General features: G+C 44.8%; 1 protein-coding gene across 6 annotated transcripts in view; it reads left to right on the top strand.

The window, feature by feature from the left end:
• The first annotated feature begins 4418 nt into the window (after positions 1–4418).
• SMG7 (SMG7 nonsense mediated mRNA decay factor) overlaps positions 4419–16740 on the top strand; it is a 101302-nt gene continuing 88980 nt past the window's right edge. For 2 of the 6 annotated variants that reach the window (XM_045297853.1, XM_045297856.1), the window contains exon 1: positions 4426–4494. Coding sequence is in view for 1 of the 6 variants with exons in the window: in XM_045297855.1 (XP_045153790.1) it covers positions 4466–4494 (29 nt within the window). In the remaining 5 variants the exon portion in view is untranslated. Of the gene's footprint in view, positions 4495–16740 lie in introns of all 6 variants that reach the window. The other 4 variants (XM_030887729.2, XM_045297857.1, XM_045297855.1 and 1 more) reach the window with 3 other exon arrangements.

Consider the following 16740-nt stretch of genomic DNA (forward strand, 5'->3'; position numbering starts at 1 on the left):
GTCCAGGTCAAGTCCATAAGTCTGTATTAGCCCATATGTCCAATATGAGTCCATAAATTCATCATCAAACTCACGTAGCCACTAGCAATGATGACGAATGCAGGAAGATCACAGGCTGGTGGGTGAAAAGTCTTGTGGATCCAGTGGTGGAAGCATCTCAGCACTGGCGCGGGTCTCCATGTGCCTCCTCCAGTTCTCCAAGTGTGGCTCCTCAATGCAGCTTCACATGGCTTGTCAACAGGAGAGTAAAGGCAGAGAGAGAAAGTGGCCTGCCTCTTCTCACAGCAGAATCAAGAGAGAGGAAGTAAGACCCAGAACAAAAATCATATCCAAAGTGAATGGGGGTGGGGGGAAGGGAGTGGAGACCCAAGGCCAATCTGTAGACAATTGGACGTCCCCTCAAAGAAGGGTCACAGGGAAGAGATGAACCAGTCAGGGTGCAGTATAGCACTGATAAAACTTTCCTCTAGTTCTTTGGTGCTTCCTTCCCCCACTATCATGACCTCAATTCTACCTTACAAATCAGATTAGACCAGAGCATGCACACTGCTACAGATAAGAGCCCGAAACACAGGGAATCCAGGATAGATAAACCCCTCAGGGCTAACTATGAGCATAGAGATACTAGGAGGATTAGGGGAGGGTGAGGGGATGGGGATGGAATAGATCACAAGAACCAATCTAGAATCCCCTCCCCGGGGGAAGAAAAACAGAAAAGTGGGTGAGGGGTGACGGAGGAGGATATGATATGAAAATAATAATCTATAACTTATCAAGGGTTCATGAGGGAGGGGGAAGAAATGGGAAGCTGATATCAGGGGCTCAAGTGGGAAGAGAATGCTTTGAAATTGATGATGGCGGCATATGTGCAAATATGCTTGATACACTGGATGAATGTATGGATTGGGATAAGAGATGTAAAAGCCCCCAATAAAAGTATTAAAAGAGAGAGAGAGGACGTTCCCAGAATCCTCATGAAAAGGCCACGTCCACAGGAGGCATCATCACCCTGTGACCTGATTGACAGAAAGGCTAGACTCTACCCCTATACTTATTTATCAAGTTGACATGAAATTATGTAACTACCACACCTCTGATCAAGGGTAACCAAACACTTAAGATCAACAGGGCTGCATTTACCCAAGGACGAGATTCAGAGGGGGTAGGAAAGGAGGAATGGAAACAGGAAACAGAGTAAGTGATCATATATAGACGGGATTGCAGTGGATGAGTTGAATCTGAATGTGTATGGATTATTGAATGTAAAACTGATACTCTGCTCTGTAAACTTTCACCTAATTTACAAGAAAAAGTTTTTTTTTTTAATGGTAAGACATCAAAACCCAGAGCCTTGTGAAGGGCTACCATTGGTGTCTCCCCAACTGGTGCAAAGATTAAAGAAAGTTAAAGATGTTAAAAAAAATTAGTCCAAAGCACCGATGGACCACATGGATCCCAGTCCCCACACCTCTGAAACCAGAACTACATGGTGCCTAGTTGCCACTGTTGACTGCCCTAAAAGGGATTCCAATAGGAGGGTCTGGATAGAGAGAAAATGTGGACTAAAACTCATAGTCCCCCAAAGACCAGGCTTACTGATCTGATAGACTGGCAGAACCCCCAAGACTATGGGCCTTATGCGCCCTTCAGACCTGTCATTGAACTCACCTGACCCCCATGGTTCAATGTTTAGCAAATTATAGTTAGATCTCTAAGGTGAAAAACATCAAAGGGGTACATACTCCTGAGCGCAATCACCCATTCCCAGTGAAAAGGTAACATTTGCTCAAGGACAAAGCTCAGGGGACATAATGAATGGAAGTGGTAGACACCAGGTGAGAAGAACGTTGTTACACCGTGGGGAGTGCAATCAATCTCATGAATCCAAATTTGGATGAATTGAGTGGAAAGCCAACTTGCTGTGTTAACTTTCACTCAACTCACAATAAAAAGTTAAATAGTAATAATTTTATGCTGCTGTAGTACTGTTTTGAGCTTGATTAAAAATATAATCATAAAAGGGACAGAAAAAAAACGAGCCTTTACCTAGTACCAGTGGTGTGGTGTGGTGTGGTGGCCATGCTCCGTAGATCCTTGGGTTCCCAGGAAGAAAAAGCATGGGCCCACACGGGAGACGAGGGTCCCACACTCTCTCACTAGGTGGCTCCCTTCCCCAAGAGCAGGCGGTGCTTTGACTCTGGACAGGGCATTGTAAGGCTGCTGTCACCGCCCTTCACACTGCACCACACTAGACACTGGCAGCCCAGGGACAGAGTGCAGTTTCTACTTCGTTAATGAAATTCTTTCCTTGAAGTTTATTTCATAGTAGGTTGTATTTTCATTTCCTCATTTAGATATGATGTTCCAAGTAAACATCGACTACGTTTTCAGGTGGGTGAGTTTCCAGGTTAGGTTCTTTAAAAAGCTGCTTTAGCTAGCATGAAAGTGCAAACCCGAGCATCTGTCCATGCTTTAGCACTCTGTCCATGAAAATCTTGATTTTTATCTATCTACTGAGAATTATTTTCCTGGAGGATGGTCTATCGTAAACACACCTTAAAGTATTTTGGGAATTACTGCCTTTAAAGGACTCCATAGTACTCTTTTTACAAAACATACCTTGTAAAATGTCAATCAATTCCTTCAATCATGAAACTTATTTTTTCCAACTACTTCTCATGTACTCTTTAATATTCACCTCGTTCTTTATTTCTGCCACAAACCTGACGCAAACTATAATGTGTTATATGCTTGAAAATCCTTTTCCTAGACCTTTCATTGCAACTTAACTCTTCTAGGATCTCCCAGATACTATCACTCAATGCTTTTCTAACTCGAGGGACGCGATTAGTACTAATCCTTGACCGGTGAGATGAGGGGGAAGGATTCAAAGAGAGGAGGAGCTCGCAAGTCCGCCTGCCCGGTCCATCAGGACCCCCACTGGGGGGTGCTTCTAAGAAGTGAGGCCCATTGCCAGCTTGTCACCTTACCCCCCAGTTCTACATGCTTGCTTGAAAGCAACTCGTGGGCCGTCTTGGACGGGTTCCTACCCCATTCAGGCCTCTCACAGAAGGAGGGGGCTCAGAAGGCGGCGGGAGGTCGTCGCCCGGGTGGGGGTACAGAAGATTGCGGAGGGAGGTCGGTCGATTGCTTCCGTGGGCAGGATAGGGATTCGCACTGCTGTCGTGTGCCGTTCTCCTCCCTCAGGGACCCCGTCCTAGCGGGATCCCGCCTCCTAGAGCCCGAGGCAGTTGTGGGGAAACCCCTCGCCCATTCTCGCTGCCTCACTCCGCCGCCTCGCTCTCCGCTCCAGCCTGCCATCCTTCAAGGCCTGCATCTTCGAGGGGCAGGGCCCTCTCCACGCCCGGAGCTGAGGAACTATGGAGGTGGTCGGTCCGCGGACGGGCGGGCAAGCGCACGGTGAAGGCCTCGGGTATCTCTCCCCCCACCCCCCACCCCTCCATGGCTGCGGGAAAGAAGGGAGGAGGAAACGGACTTCCCTGTCTGGGAGAACTATCCGGATTCCCCCGACCTGGGGACGGCCTCTGAGACAGAGGAGAAAGCTAGGGGAAACCCTGGGCGGCTTCCCGGGAACCCCTTCGTCCACGGGAGGGTCACCCTCTCAGCACATACAGGTTACTATGACAATATAACCATAGCCTCCAGTTGCCATGGCAGCTGTTTATCCAATCCGGTAGCTTTGCTTTCTCGTGCCTCCTCCCCTCCACCCCTGCGTCCACCCCGGCGCCTCTAACAGTCTCCCCGAGTGCAGGGGGAGGGGCTGCACCGAAGCGGAAGGGGGTCCTCACGTCACTCTTTAGCGCGTGAGGGAAGAAAAGAGACCAGGGGCTGGCAGGCGGAACCGTAGGAGGAAGAGGTGGCGTTTCCGGTGGGGAGAAGTGGGGGAGTGGAAAAAGGAAGAGAAAAATTGGGCGCGGTGGAAAGACGGGGGAAGACTTTGAGTGTAACTCCTAGCTACTTTGGGCTCGATGTACCCGGTGAGGCTGGGGTTGGCCCCTCGCGCGGGAGGAAAGGGCTGGATTAGCCGTCAGCAGCCAAGCGCCACCCGCTGGCCGCTCCGCCGCAGCCGCACCAACGAGACCCAGCCCGCAGCTCCCAAGAGGGAGCGCCACAGAGAGGCGGAAGCCGCACGGTCCCGCTGACTTCTCGCGAGAGGGAGCCCTACTTCCTCCCTCCGCTTCTCCCTCGTTCCCCCGCCCTTCCCCTTCGCCCTTCCCCTCCCCCCTCCCGGGTCGGAGTGTCCCTGCGCCCCACGGGCGGGAGCAGCAGCGAGAGCAGCTTTCCCCGCTCCCTCCCCTCCGCTTACCCCCACCCCCCCGCCGAGCGAGGAGGAGCCCGAGGAGAGGAAGATGGCGGCGGCCGCCTGCATCCGCGGTGCCGCGGGGCCGCTCCGAGGAGCCTGAGAGACCCACGGACGCTTCGCGGGAGGACGCGGCGGCGGAGGATGAGCCTGCAGAGCGCTCAGTACCTCCGGTGAGTGCCCAGGCCGGCCCCGAAGTCCCGGGAGCCGGCCGTAGCTTGGGGTTTAGAGCAACAGACACAGAGGTGGTAGGTCCGCGCTGGCGGGGGAGTTCCTGCTTCCTCGCCTTCCCCTGCCGGGAGGCGGGGGCTGCGGGGGGCTCCGCGGGAGGGGGCGGAGTGGGGACGCCCTCCCGGACCGCAGCTCGGCCCCCGCGGGCTGGCCGAGCTCCAGCGGAGCCGGCTCGGCGCGGTGCGGGGCGACCGGTCGCGGAAGCGTGAGAGTGTGCGCCCTGGCTCGCTGGGGAGGGGCGGGGGGAGGCGCCTGGAGGCGGCAGCGACCCCGAGTCGAGAGGCAGGTAGGCAGGTGTGGAGCAGGAGGCTGATCCCGGCGGCGGTGGGGAGCGGAGTGTGATGTGGGATTGGCTGGAGCGGTGTAGGAGGCGAGGACCGGCTGGAAGTCTGCACACCTGGGGCGGGCGGGGCGGGGGCAGGGAGAACGGGAGGTCTTTGGAAACTGGGACTTGTTCTCGTTGGATGGTCGGGAATAGTGTGAGCTCGGGTTTATCGGTGGGGTGGGTGAAGAGGGGTGGGGGAGAGAGGAAAGGTAATGTGGACTAGATTGGGTTCCTCAGAAGACACTGGGTTGGAATCAGTATAGTCTGTAGATACATTCTGAGAACCGTGTGTCTTAAGAGTGGTGTAAGGAACTGGTATTCCCCAGGTAGAGTGACACATGGGTATAGAGTATGTATGTCTGGGATAGGAAGAGGGTGGCAACTGTACACATTTCAGGAAAGAAAAGATTCAGAGACGTTGGCACTTCGAACATGATGGCGAGAGCTTAATGCATGGAAACGCTTCAGCAGTTGGGCAGCCAGAAAGCTTCACGCAAGCAAACTAAAGGTCTTGGTGGTAGAGGAAAACGGGGTCAAACATCCTGATGGCAGAGAAATAGAAGGTTGCTGAAGCCTGATAGTAATTTAGGAGCTGCTGCTGCTTAGTTAGAAAGGAGGAAGGAAGATCTTAAAACTGAAGCAAGAAAGGCAGGCCCTGTGGGGAGACTTAAAAAGTGGTTGCATACCTTGTAGAAGAGAGAATTCAGTGGGAGCAGAAATATCACTTTAGCTGCTGTTATTGGGGACTGTGGAGTGTATTCCAATTCTTAGCAAGCCCGTGTGACCGTCGAACTGCCCCCTAGGGGGAGGGGGCTTTCTTGGCTGTAGTCTTTAAGGAGCAGATCAGCTAGCCATTCTGTTTAGTGAAGTGAAAGTCGTCATGTGTGTGGGAACCCTATGTGTACATTGGAAGTTTCATAATGTGATAAGGAAGGTTGACTATTCTACTTTTGAGGGTATCACTGAGCTAAAAAAAAATCATCACTGCCCTGAGTTCATTCTGACTCATAGTGACCCTATAGGACAGAGTAGAACTGCCCCTGTGGGTTTCCTTTTATGGGAGTAGAGAGCTTGGTCTTTCAGAAAGGCTGGCTGTGCTGAACAGCAGACCTTGTGGTTAGCAGCCCAATGTATAGCCATTACACCACCAGTTCTCCTATAAACCCAAAAAACTTATTATCAGAGTCCATGCTGACTTATAGCCCTGTGCGTTTCCAAGATTGTAACTATTTACTGGAGTAGAAAGCCCCGTCTTCCTCCTATGGAGCTACTGCTGGTTTTGAACTACTGACCATGTGGATTGAAGCCCAGTATGTAAACTCTACACTGCCAGGGCTTCTATGTAGAGGAGGAAATGATAAGGTCTTAGGACTGGTTGAATAGAAGAACAACACAGAGACAAGATGCACATAACATGTGTGCCCAGTGACCATAGTCCTTTTGGAATATTATCTGTCTATTGGAGATCTTTTTTCGGCCTATGTTATTCCTTTAATATTTATCATGTGGCTGAACTTAGTAAATAGAGCTGTGGCAAGTGCTGTAGGGGAATATGAAAACCACTAGGACAATCTCTAGTGAATTTACAATTAATCTCTTACTAAGCAAGTAAATAAAATACACCACCAAGTATGCTAAGTATTTTAAGAGTGCAAAGGCAGGGGATTGCTTGAGCAGTAGAGGGGAGGGGGGGAGAGTGTCAAGAAAGGCTTCCTTTGTTCATTTACCCATCCATGCACTCATGATTCATCAGATGTTTTGTTGATCACCTGCTCCATGGAAAGCATTGTACCAACTGCTGAGAATAGAAAAGAACCCCATCTTACTCTTAACAGAGTTCATAGTTTGTTAAGTTTCAAGGAGAAAAATGGCATTTTAAAAACGGACTTTGAAGAGTAGACAATATTCTGGACGGTGCAGATTGAAAAGAAGGGATTCCAGATAGAAGGAACGTTTAAGCAGAGATATGTAGTTAGATGAGGAAGGGGGTGTTAAGGAAATAAATGAATCCAGTTGGACAAGATTCACGGTTCTTTGGATTAACATATTTAGCCCCTCCTTTTTTAGATTTGGGAACTAAGGCCCACAAAGATTTGAAAATTATGAGGACCATGTAGCTGATATGTGGGAGCTCTGTAACTCAAACAGGTCTTTTAACTCCAAAGTAGCTAGGCTGTGCTGCTGGCTGGGTTCCTCTGACCTTGCAGTAAATGTTATCTTTTAGGTACTATGGATACAATAGTGAACAAACGCGACAAAGTCCCTACTTTCATTGGCGTATATTCTAGTAGAAGGAGGCTGTCAGTAAACATATGGACAGAAATACATATATTAGGTGGTGTCAAGTACTAGGAAGAAAAATAAAATGCAATCAGGATTTTCTTTTTAATATCGACAGGGTAGTCAGGAGAAGCATATTTGATATGGTAACCATATTGAGAAGGTTTTGAGTTAAAATGGATGGATAGTGGGGAATCCAAGATGATTTGTTTAGAATTGCTATGTAGTAGGAAACTTAATCAGTAGCAGTGGAAGTAAAGGCTAGAAATACAGTGGTAGTATTCTAGAAGGGTATAATGAAAAGCAGATTGAAGGAGTGGTTATACTTTTAATGAGAAAGTCAATTGGATTTGAGATGTGCTGGTGTTAATATAGGAGTCCTGCTGGTTAAGTATTTGGATTGCTAACCACAAGGTCGATGGTTCAAACCCACCAGCCACTTGGGGAGAAAGATGAAGTTTATCTGTTCTTGTAAATGATTCCAGCCTTAGAAAACCTATATAGGGTCAATATGAGTTAGAAATTGACTTGATGCCAGTGAGCTTTTGAGAGGGAGGTATTAATATGCCTTATATTTTATAAATATTTTATAAATTTTATAAATTCACATAGCAGTTTAGAATCAGTTACAGACAACTTGAGATGAGTTTAATTCTTTCAAGAAGGACAAAAGAATGAGTACAATGTTTAAATAACATTCCAGCTTTAGTTAAAACAGGTAAACTGGAAGAGGTGGGTTGTTTACTGCTCTATGCCTCCATTCATCTCCAGTTCTTAGCTACTCTATTAGATTAGCGCTGGCCCAAAGGGTTTTCCTGGGCTGCAATCTTCTGCTGGGAGAAGCCCTTGTGTGTTATGTGCTTGGCAGTTAACCAAAGGTCAACAGTTCAAACCCACCGGCTGTTCTATGTATGGATTTGCAGGCTCAGAAACCATAATGAGCCAATCTACTCTGCCCTTTAGGATCACTGTGAGTAGGAATTGACTCAGTAGTAGGTTTGGTTTGTAGTCTACGGGAGCAGATTCCCAGGTCTTTTCTCCTTCAGCAGCTAATGTTAGGTGCCAGCTTCTAGGCTAGCTGCTGAAAGATGACCCATTGCCCTGACACACGCACTTGGAGTCTCTTAAGGGTGTTTAGTCTTTTAAAAGTGTTTGGAGCCATTCTTTCCCTCAGTCTTATCTGTCTTAGGTGGTTCTTAAAGCTGCTTGTAGTTTGAGACTTCAATGGGGAGTGGTGTGAAGATGTTCTCCCCAGCCTGCATTTCCTTCCTCTTCCTTCAGGTAATCATTTCATATTTAAAGTCGGCTGTGGTGAGACTAGAGAATGCAGGTCTTCAGGGAAATATTAGGTTCACTTTTCTTTGATGAAAATGGAATGGAAGGATGTGAATATTGTTGAATGAATGCGCTTGGGATTCTAGGTGTTATTCTTAGTGATCTTGATTGTACGAAGAATTTTTGTTGCCTCCCTATGTAGGTGGTATGGGCCTATGACTGGGCAGTTTCAAACTGCATAACAACAGATCTTCTCTCAAGAAAATGAAAATGAGTTTTGTCTCAGTTAAATTTTAATTTCATAGCGCAAACAAACTGCTATCTTGCTATGGAAGTGGTAGGATTGTAGGCATCTAGGAAGGAAGATGGTGGCTTCAACAGTAAGAAATAAGGAAGAGGTATCAGAGACTTAAATAAGATAAAGAATTAAATATAAAGAGGACTAAATTAATCTTGTAGAACTAGAACAAAGAGAAGAACAAACAGATCGTAGGTGCTAGTGTTGGTAAGAAAGAATGATAAAAATTTTTGTTAAAAAGAAAGTTTTTTTGTAGTAGGAGACAAGCTTCTTCTCCAAATGAATAAATTAAGAATTGTTCTTTAGTGAGAGAATAAAGACACTATTTTTACACGATATAAGAAAAAGAAATGACTTTAGATGTGAGAATTTTTTACTCAAATTGAAGAAAATTCAAAGTATTTTCTCTTGATTTTGACAAAATAGAAAGATTTTTTCAAAGACTTTGAGACTTCTGTTGAGTAAAAGATAGGTGCATATTGAATAGGTCATTTAGTGTGTAGAAGGGTGAGGAGAGGCCATGGATAAGAAAATAGGTGAGGGATAATATTTTTTGTTTATCATTTTATTAGGGGCTCATACAACTCTTATCACAATCCATACATACATCAACTGTGTAAAGCACATTTGTACATTCATTGCCCTCATCATTCTCAAAACATTTTCTCTCCACTTAAACCCCCAGCATTAGGTCCTCATTTTCCCCTCCCTCCCTGCTCTCCCCTCCTTCATGAGCCCTTGATAATTTATAAATTATTATTTTGTCATATCTTGCCCTGTCCGAGGTCTCCCTTCACCCACTTTTCTGTTGTCCGTCCCCCAAAGGGAGGAGGTCACATATAGTTCCTTGTAATCGGTTCCCCCTTTCCAACCCACTCTCCCTCTACCCTCCCAGTATCGCCCCTCACACCACTGGTCTGTACCAGTGTACATCCTCTGGCCTAGCCAGACTTGCAAGGTAGAATTGGATCCTGATAGTGGGGGCAGGGAGGAAGCATTTAGGAACCAGAGGAAAGTTGTATTTTTCATTGTTGTTACATTGCTCGTCTCCTCCCTGAGGCCCCTCTGCAAGGGGATCTCCAGTGGCCTACAAATGGGCTTTGGGTCTCCACTTCGCACTCCCCCCATCATTCACTATGGTAAGATTTTTTGTTCTGATGATGCCTTATACCTGATCCCTTCGACACCTTGTGATCGCATAGGCTGGTGTGATTCTTCCATGTGGGCTTTGTTGCTTCTGAGCTAGATGGCCACTTGTTTGCCTTCAAGCCTTTAAGACTCCAGGCGCTGTATCTTTTGATAGCCGGGTACCATCAGCTTTCTTCATCACATTTGCTTATTCACCTGCTTTGTCTTCAGCGGTTGTATCGAGAAGGTGAGCATCATAGAATGCCAATTTAATAGAAGAAAGTATTCTTGCATTGAGGGAGTACTTGAGTGGAGGCCCAATGTCCTTCTGCTACCTTAATACTAAACCTATAAATATAGGCACGTAGCTCTATTTCCCCATCCTCATATATAAATATATTTGCATATGTACATGTCTTTATCTAGACCTCTCTAATTAATTGCCCTTTGCCTCCCAGCTCTTTCCTCTGTTTTGAGGGATAATATTCTTAAGAAGAAATGCAAATATAGAAATTAGCATCCCAAAGTCAGAAAAGCAGGAGTGGGTGGGAGAGGGTTGGAGTGTACCAGACAGTGAAAGGTTTCGTCAGGCGTTGTTTTTGGAAGATGAGAAAATAAAATAATCATAGCCATAAGGGAATACCAGTCAGGCCAAGTCCTGATGTAGACGGTGGCACATGTGCCGCCGAATGACATGTGTTGCCATTGTGGGAGGCATTATTCTTACTGTGTTCAGACTGTGATTCTCCTTTACTTTCTTCATCGTTTTCGACTTTGTTTCTTTTCTTTCTATGCTGTCGGCTTTCTGATTAGAGCCACTTGAAGTTGACTTGTGTTAGCCCCCTTTAAGGGAAAGGTCCACAGATGCCCTCTCGTCAGATTTTGTTTGCATGATATTTTATAGTGAAGCGCCAAGTTTCCCTTGGCACGCTTCTGTGGCAGAGATGTTGTTACCATGAGTAGAAATGGTCTCGCGGTCACAAGATTGCTTCCCAGGACTGTAGAAAAGGGGTTGTCATTTACATGCCAATGAATGACCAGTTCGTTGTAAAATAAGATGTTTTTGTAAATCTTGGCAGAGGAGCTGCAGAGCCCTCCCTCCCCTTTTGTCTTTGAGACTGGTTAAAGGTGGCAAAGAGAACTTCATCTTGGGACAGAGAAGTTAGTGGGAATGTTTGGTAGAAATATATATGCTAAATAGCATAGGTTCCAGGTTCTGAAAGAATCTGGTAATGTTGGGCCATGTATACACTGTCTGAAAGCTTCCAGAAATTCCAGAGCACACGTTAACATTGATTCATGTGGTCCACAAAGCCTTTCCTCATTGCCCCATTCCCCTTCCTTACGAAACACAAAATGTAAAATAACTTTGGTTGTAGAAAATCAATCAAACACGGCATCATTCTGAGGGGGCTTTAAAAAGTTTGTGGAGAAATTCTGTTATTTTTCATTTTCATTTTTCCCCCCACAAACTATTTGAACCCCCTTGTAAAAAATTACTTGAAATGACTGTCTCTTGAGGGTTGTGATTGTATTGTTTGTTATAATGCTATTAATAGTGTTTAACCTGCTTGGATATTGGCTAAATTACTTTGGCAGTTAATTTCTGCTTCCCTTGTGGTTTCAGTTAGATTCAAAATATATACTTCCTGCCTGGGCTTGTTTCATTTCTTTATAACAGCTGCTAGATTCTACCTTTGTGGTAGGTGAAACAATTGTCAGTTTTTAAAATGGATATGTAAACAAGTTTTTTCAGAGGCAGTTTTGGACTGGAGGGTGGCTCAGACTTTTCAAAGCCCAGTTTGCTTTATACTGAAGGAGAATTTTTGCCATCTCTAGCATCTCTAATCCTGGGGAGTCTCTCAGATTTCTGTTCCTGGTGGTATGAATGAGTGCCTGAAAATTTAAATGAGGTAGTTTAATTGACAAACCTTGTTCAGAAAATAAATTGCAGAGCAGATAGGGGTCTAGCTGATAGTGGAATGTCCGTGTGGACGGTCATCACATGTTGCCGTTGGCGTTCTGCAGACCTGATATGTTTCCATTCAGTTGCTGTGGATAGACCTACCAGTGGTGTGGGAGACTCATCAGCCGTGGCAGGGAAATGCAGGGCTGGAGTTCTGGCTACGTCACACAGTGAGTGAGAGCTAGTAAACCAACTCCTTACTTGTTGGAGTGCACGTGGGACTCCTTAGAAAGGTTGCTTTTACTCTCCTTTAGATCCAGTTTTTAGTTAGTACCAGAAGGAGTGGCGAACATTTAGGAATCATCACTAGACTAAGTGGATGGAGAAGCTCAGGGTCTTTTCCTTCTCTGCTTTATTTAGAACAGGATTTTTCAGCCTTGGTGTTAACTGATATTTTGGCCAGATAATTCTTTGGTTTAGGACAGACATTGTAGGGGGGTTAGCATTAACTCTGGCTGTCTCCTAAACCCTAGATGCCAGTGCCATTCTCCCTCTCTATTTGTGACAGTCAGAAGTCTCTCCACACAGTTACATCTTCTGTGACTGTCACATCGTCTCTCTTTTGTTGACCCTCTATCAGTCATGAAATATATGTCATCAACAACAACTAGAAAACTACAGTCAACCCCCTCCGTAGGGTTTCTGAGTTTATAAATCTTTCAAGGGAGTAGATAGCTTCATCTAGCCTCATCTTTCTCCCACGGGGCTGCTGGTGAGTTTAAACCACTGATCTTATGGTTAGCAACCCAGTGCCTAGCCGACATGGTGCCACCAGAGCTCTTTCTATAGGGAAGGTATGTTGTATAAACAGCGTTGGTTCATTTTCTTGTTTTCTCCTCTTTCAAGCCACTGATTAATAATTCTTAAATGCTCCTCTTATCAGTTACCTCTGAGGTAAGAACAGGCTAGTTAAAATGTTTAGGAGAGTCCCTGGGTGGCACAAATAGTTAAATGCTTAATACTAACTGAAAGATTGGTTATTAGCTTCCCAAAGGTTACAACCATGGAAATCTAATGGAATTCAGCTCTGTACACATGGGGTCGCCATGAGTTGGAGTGGACTCAGTCATTAAAATTGGTCACTGTGTTTAGACTTTATCCCTGAATGCTGTCATATACTTTAAAACATTAAAACAATTATTTTACTGGCTGGCAATTACTGCAGAACATAACCAATGGAACAGCGGTTCTCAACCTGTGGGTCTTGACCCCTTTGGCGTCGAACGACCCTTTCACAGGGGTGGCCCGATTCACAACAGTAGAAAATTACAGTGATGAAGTAGCAATGAAAATAATGTTATGGTTGGGGGTCACCACAGCAGGAGGCACTGTATTAAAGGGTCACAGCATTAGGAAGGCTGCGAACCACTGGTCTAGGAAAACTATGGCAAACTCACGGAAACTAGAGAAAGACATTTTAGTAGCAGGTGAACTGGTCAGTATAGGGAAGAAAAGATTTGCTCCAGCTGAGGGGGGGAAGAGGAGATAGGTGTGGAGGGCTTCTTGGAGAAGCTGAGATTTGATCTGGGTCTTGAAAGACTTTTAAATGGATATTGGACACATTGATATTCAGGTAGACGGGTTGTCTCATGACTCCTTTCTTCCAAATAGCTTAAAATGTTTCATTCAGTCTCATTATTTGTAATTTGATCATACTTTTCTAAGCTGTTCTTAGCTAAGATCGGTTAATGGTTAGAGAAATACAGCTGTGGAAGGGATAGAACTGTAGAATTGACATTCGGTACGGATATCCTTTGAAAAGGAAAAATGCAGTTAGGTCAGGTAGGTTCCTGTGGAATCCTTTTACCTATGCTCTTGATTGTATACTATTCCCTTAGCTTAGAACCTTATTTCAGTGCTGTCTCTTCTTTTGATCTCCTTTACTAGTTACAATGAAGTGAAATTACTTGGCGTGGCTCTTCTACCCATATTCTGCAACTCCTACCCACTGATAGAGTGCGGATATGCAAATAGAGTTTGAGGACTCTAAGGAGGGGATTAATCAGTTTCACCACTCCTCTGGTTATAAGTGAACCGCCTCAGAAGCAGGGGGTGAGGGGGATGGTGGGGAGAGATAACCCCTTGGCCAAGAGGAGCTCTACCTGGAGAAGCGGCAGCAGCAGAGACCCTGAGACAGCACAGCAGCTGTCTCAGCCCACTGAGGTAGTAAAGCTGAGTGTGGGGTGCCCTTTGGGTGTTTATCAGTGCTGAGGAAGCTCTGTAATTCTTGCCATAACAGCAGAGGCTAAGGACCAGATATAGATGCCTGCTAGCATGTCATTAACGCTTAATGCTTTTTGATGCAAACTTGTGACCTATTTAACCTCCCTTGTTAACTCCAAAATCATGGACATTGTGAGTTCTACTTAGCCATTGCAATTGATTATTCAGTCCAGTGGAGGAGCAGAATGATGTGGGAGGGATGGTTGGTGTTAGAATAGGGTTAGTGGAGACACATGCCTTACCTCTGCTTCATAGGAATCATCCTGGCTGGTGTGAAGTTGGGGTCTTTTCTTCCTTTGTGAAGCCAGAGGAGGTCAGACATGTATCATGCCATTTTCCCAACTAGTTTTCTCCTGTGACTTTATGTTTCCTTTTATTTACCTTCTAAGTTTTGTTAATTTCTTGTGATCCAGCTATTTTTTTCATAGTACTTTATTGAAATTGATATCCCAAATGTGCCAGAGGCCTCCTTCTGGCCAAATTTATCCACCAATTGTTTTCTTTTATCTTTGATACCTACATTCTATTTGGGCCAAGAAATATGCCAGGTCCCTAGGGGGAAAAAGAATATGCCACCAAGTAGTTTATCAGTCTGAAAAGTAAGTACATAATTAGCACGTAGTTTATACCTGTTGTGTATGTACACAAAGGATTTATGGGCAGCTCTTGAGCTCTGTTGCTTATAGCACCAGGACTCCAGATTGCGATTATCCCACCTCTTACATTGTTGGTCCACCTCATCTCACGTCTCATTTCTTTAGCTCAAGATTAGGATTTCATTCAAAGGATTTTGCTGTCGTCACATTGTCATTGTTTTAAATCTCTCAAGCATTTACTTAGTACGAATTCTTGTGCTAGGTCAAAGGGAGATAAGTTGGTTAAGATATTCCTGTATTCAGAGTTTATAAGCTATTTAATAGTATTATAACATACAAATATTATGTAACAAAATGCAGTGAGTGTGGTGGCTAATAGTGTGGTCGTCTCTAGAACAAAAACCTGGATTCAAATCATAGCTCTGCCATTAACTACTCTGTTACTTTGGGAAAATTGGGAAACTATTCTGAGCTTCAGTTTTCCCACATGTAAAATGAGCAGAGGTTGGATAGATACAGTAGCTACCATATAGACTTGTAAAGATCCAGTGAGACTTGTAAAGTGTTTGGAATAGTTTGGGCACATAATAAGCACTATGTAAGTTTAGGTAGGTATAGGAAGGCACTCAACAAGATGGATTGGCACACTGGCTGCAACAATGGGTAAACAACATTACCTGCTGAAGTACATAAATTACGGTGAGTTGGAACCAACTCTATAGCACTTAACAAAATTGCCTGGAAATTTAATATCTCTGATAATAACCTGATAATTTGTCTTCAGCACATTCCTGATTTTTTGAAGTTTTTACTGTCATGTAAATTTCACACTCTTAAAAGTAAACATTTGACCCTTGGCTTTTCATCTTCTGCCTCTCTTCCCCATGTGTTCTCATTTTCCTTATTGCTGCCACCGCACCTTTTCCCCAAACTCAGGTTCAAAACCTTGCAGCAGTTGTCTTTGCATTCTCCGTACTCTTCCACGGCACACCATCTTAGAAACTTTACCTTCCTATTGTCCTTTTTTCCCCTTCATTGTCAGCGTTGTCAACATTGGGAGACAATTTCAACTGCACCTTTAGCAAGCATCAAGAAAAAAGTATTGGTTTTAGGGTAGATGTATCTGAATTTAAACACTATCTTAAATTACTTCCAACTCTGTGGGTACTAATATATTTGAGCCATGATTTCTTTATCTTTAAAATGAAACATTGATCTCAAAAAATTACTGTCCATGTTAAAATAACAAAGTTTTTCATGTGTTTAACAAATTCTGTTCTCTTTCAAGATCTTTACCAACTATCCTCCAGCCAATCAGTATTATTCCTGGAAAGTATTTTATATATGGCTTTCTTACTTCAACTCCATTACCTTGTATCCCTGGCCTTCATGAAATGACCTTCATTTACCTCTGCCACCCACAACCCATCTGTTCGTATGTTGTACTGTGGTGGCTTACATGTTGCTGTAGTGTTGGAAGTTATACCAGTGGTGTTTCAAATACCAGCAGGGTCACTCGTGTCAGACAGCTAGGAATCAATGCCTGATGAAAATTAGCCAATGAAAACCTATGACTCATAAAAAAATAATAGTGCAGAAAGATGAAGGCACTCATCACATACGTTGACTACAGTGGTGTCTCATGAAGATGGTGCTGAACTGAGCCCCGTATCATTCTGTTGTAATGAGACACTGTGAGGTGGCGCCAGCTTCATAGCAACTAACGAGTTCTGCCATGTGACAGCTCAGTAAGCTTTGACAAGAACCACGTGCCCTGGTCAGTCAGAATAATCTGCTCATTGTCTTGCCAACATTGCATATTTATTTCTTCTTTAATCTCTTTCCAGGCCATTTCTCCTATAGGAAGTGCTATCCTCCACCATCTTCGCTTAAGCCTCACCTTGTGTGTGTGGAACCGTCCTTATTACCTCGGATGATTTCTGCAATCTAAGGACCCTGCCTCTTAATTATTTGGCACTTACAGTTTCTGGGCTTTGTAATAATGATCTCTCTCTCTCTCTCTCTCTCTCTCTCTCTCTCACACACACACACACACACACACACACACACACACCTCTGATTTGTCTATACAGCCAG

This window comes from Echinops telfairi, unplaced genomic scaffold (assembly GCF_000313985.2).
Source record: "Echinops telfairi isolate 266 unplaced genomic scaffold, ASM31398v2 ScPeMD7_7424;HRSCAF=8462, whole genome shotgun sequence".
Lineage (NCBI taxonomy): Eukaryota > Metazoa > Chordata > Mammalia > Afrosoricida > Tenrecidae > Echinops > Echinops telfairi.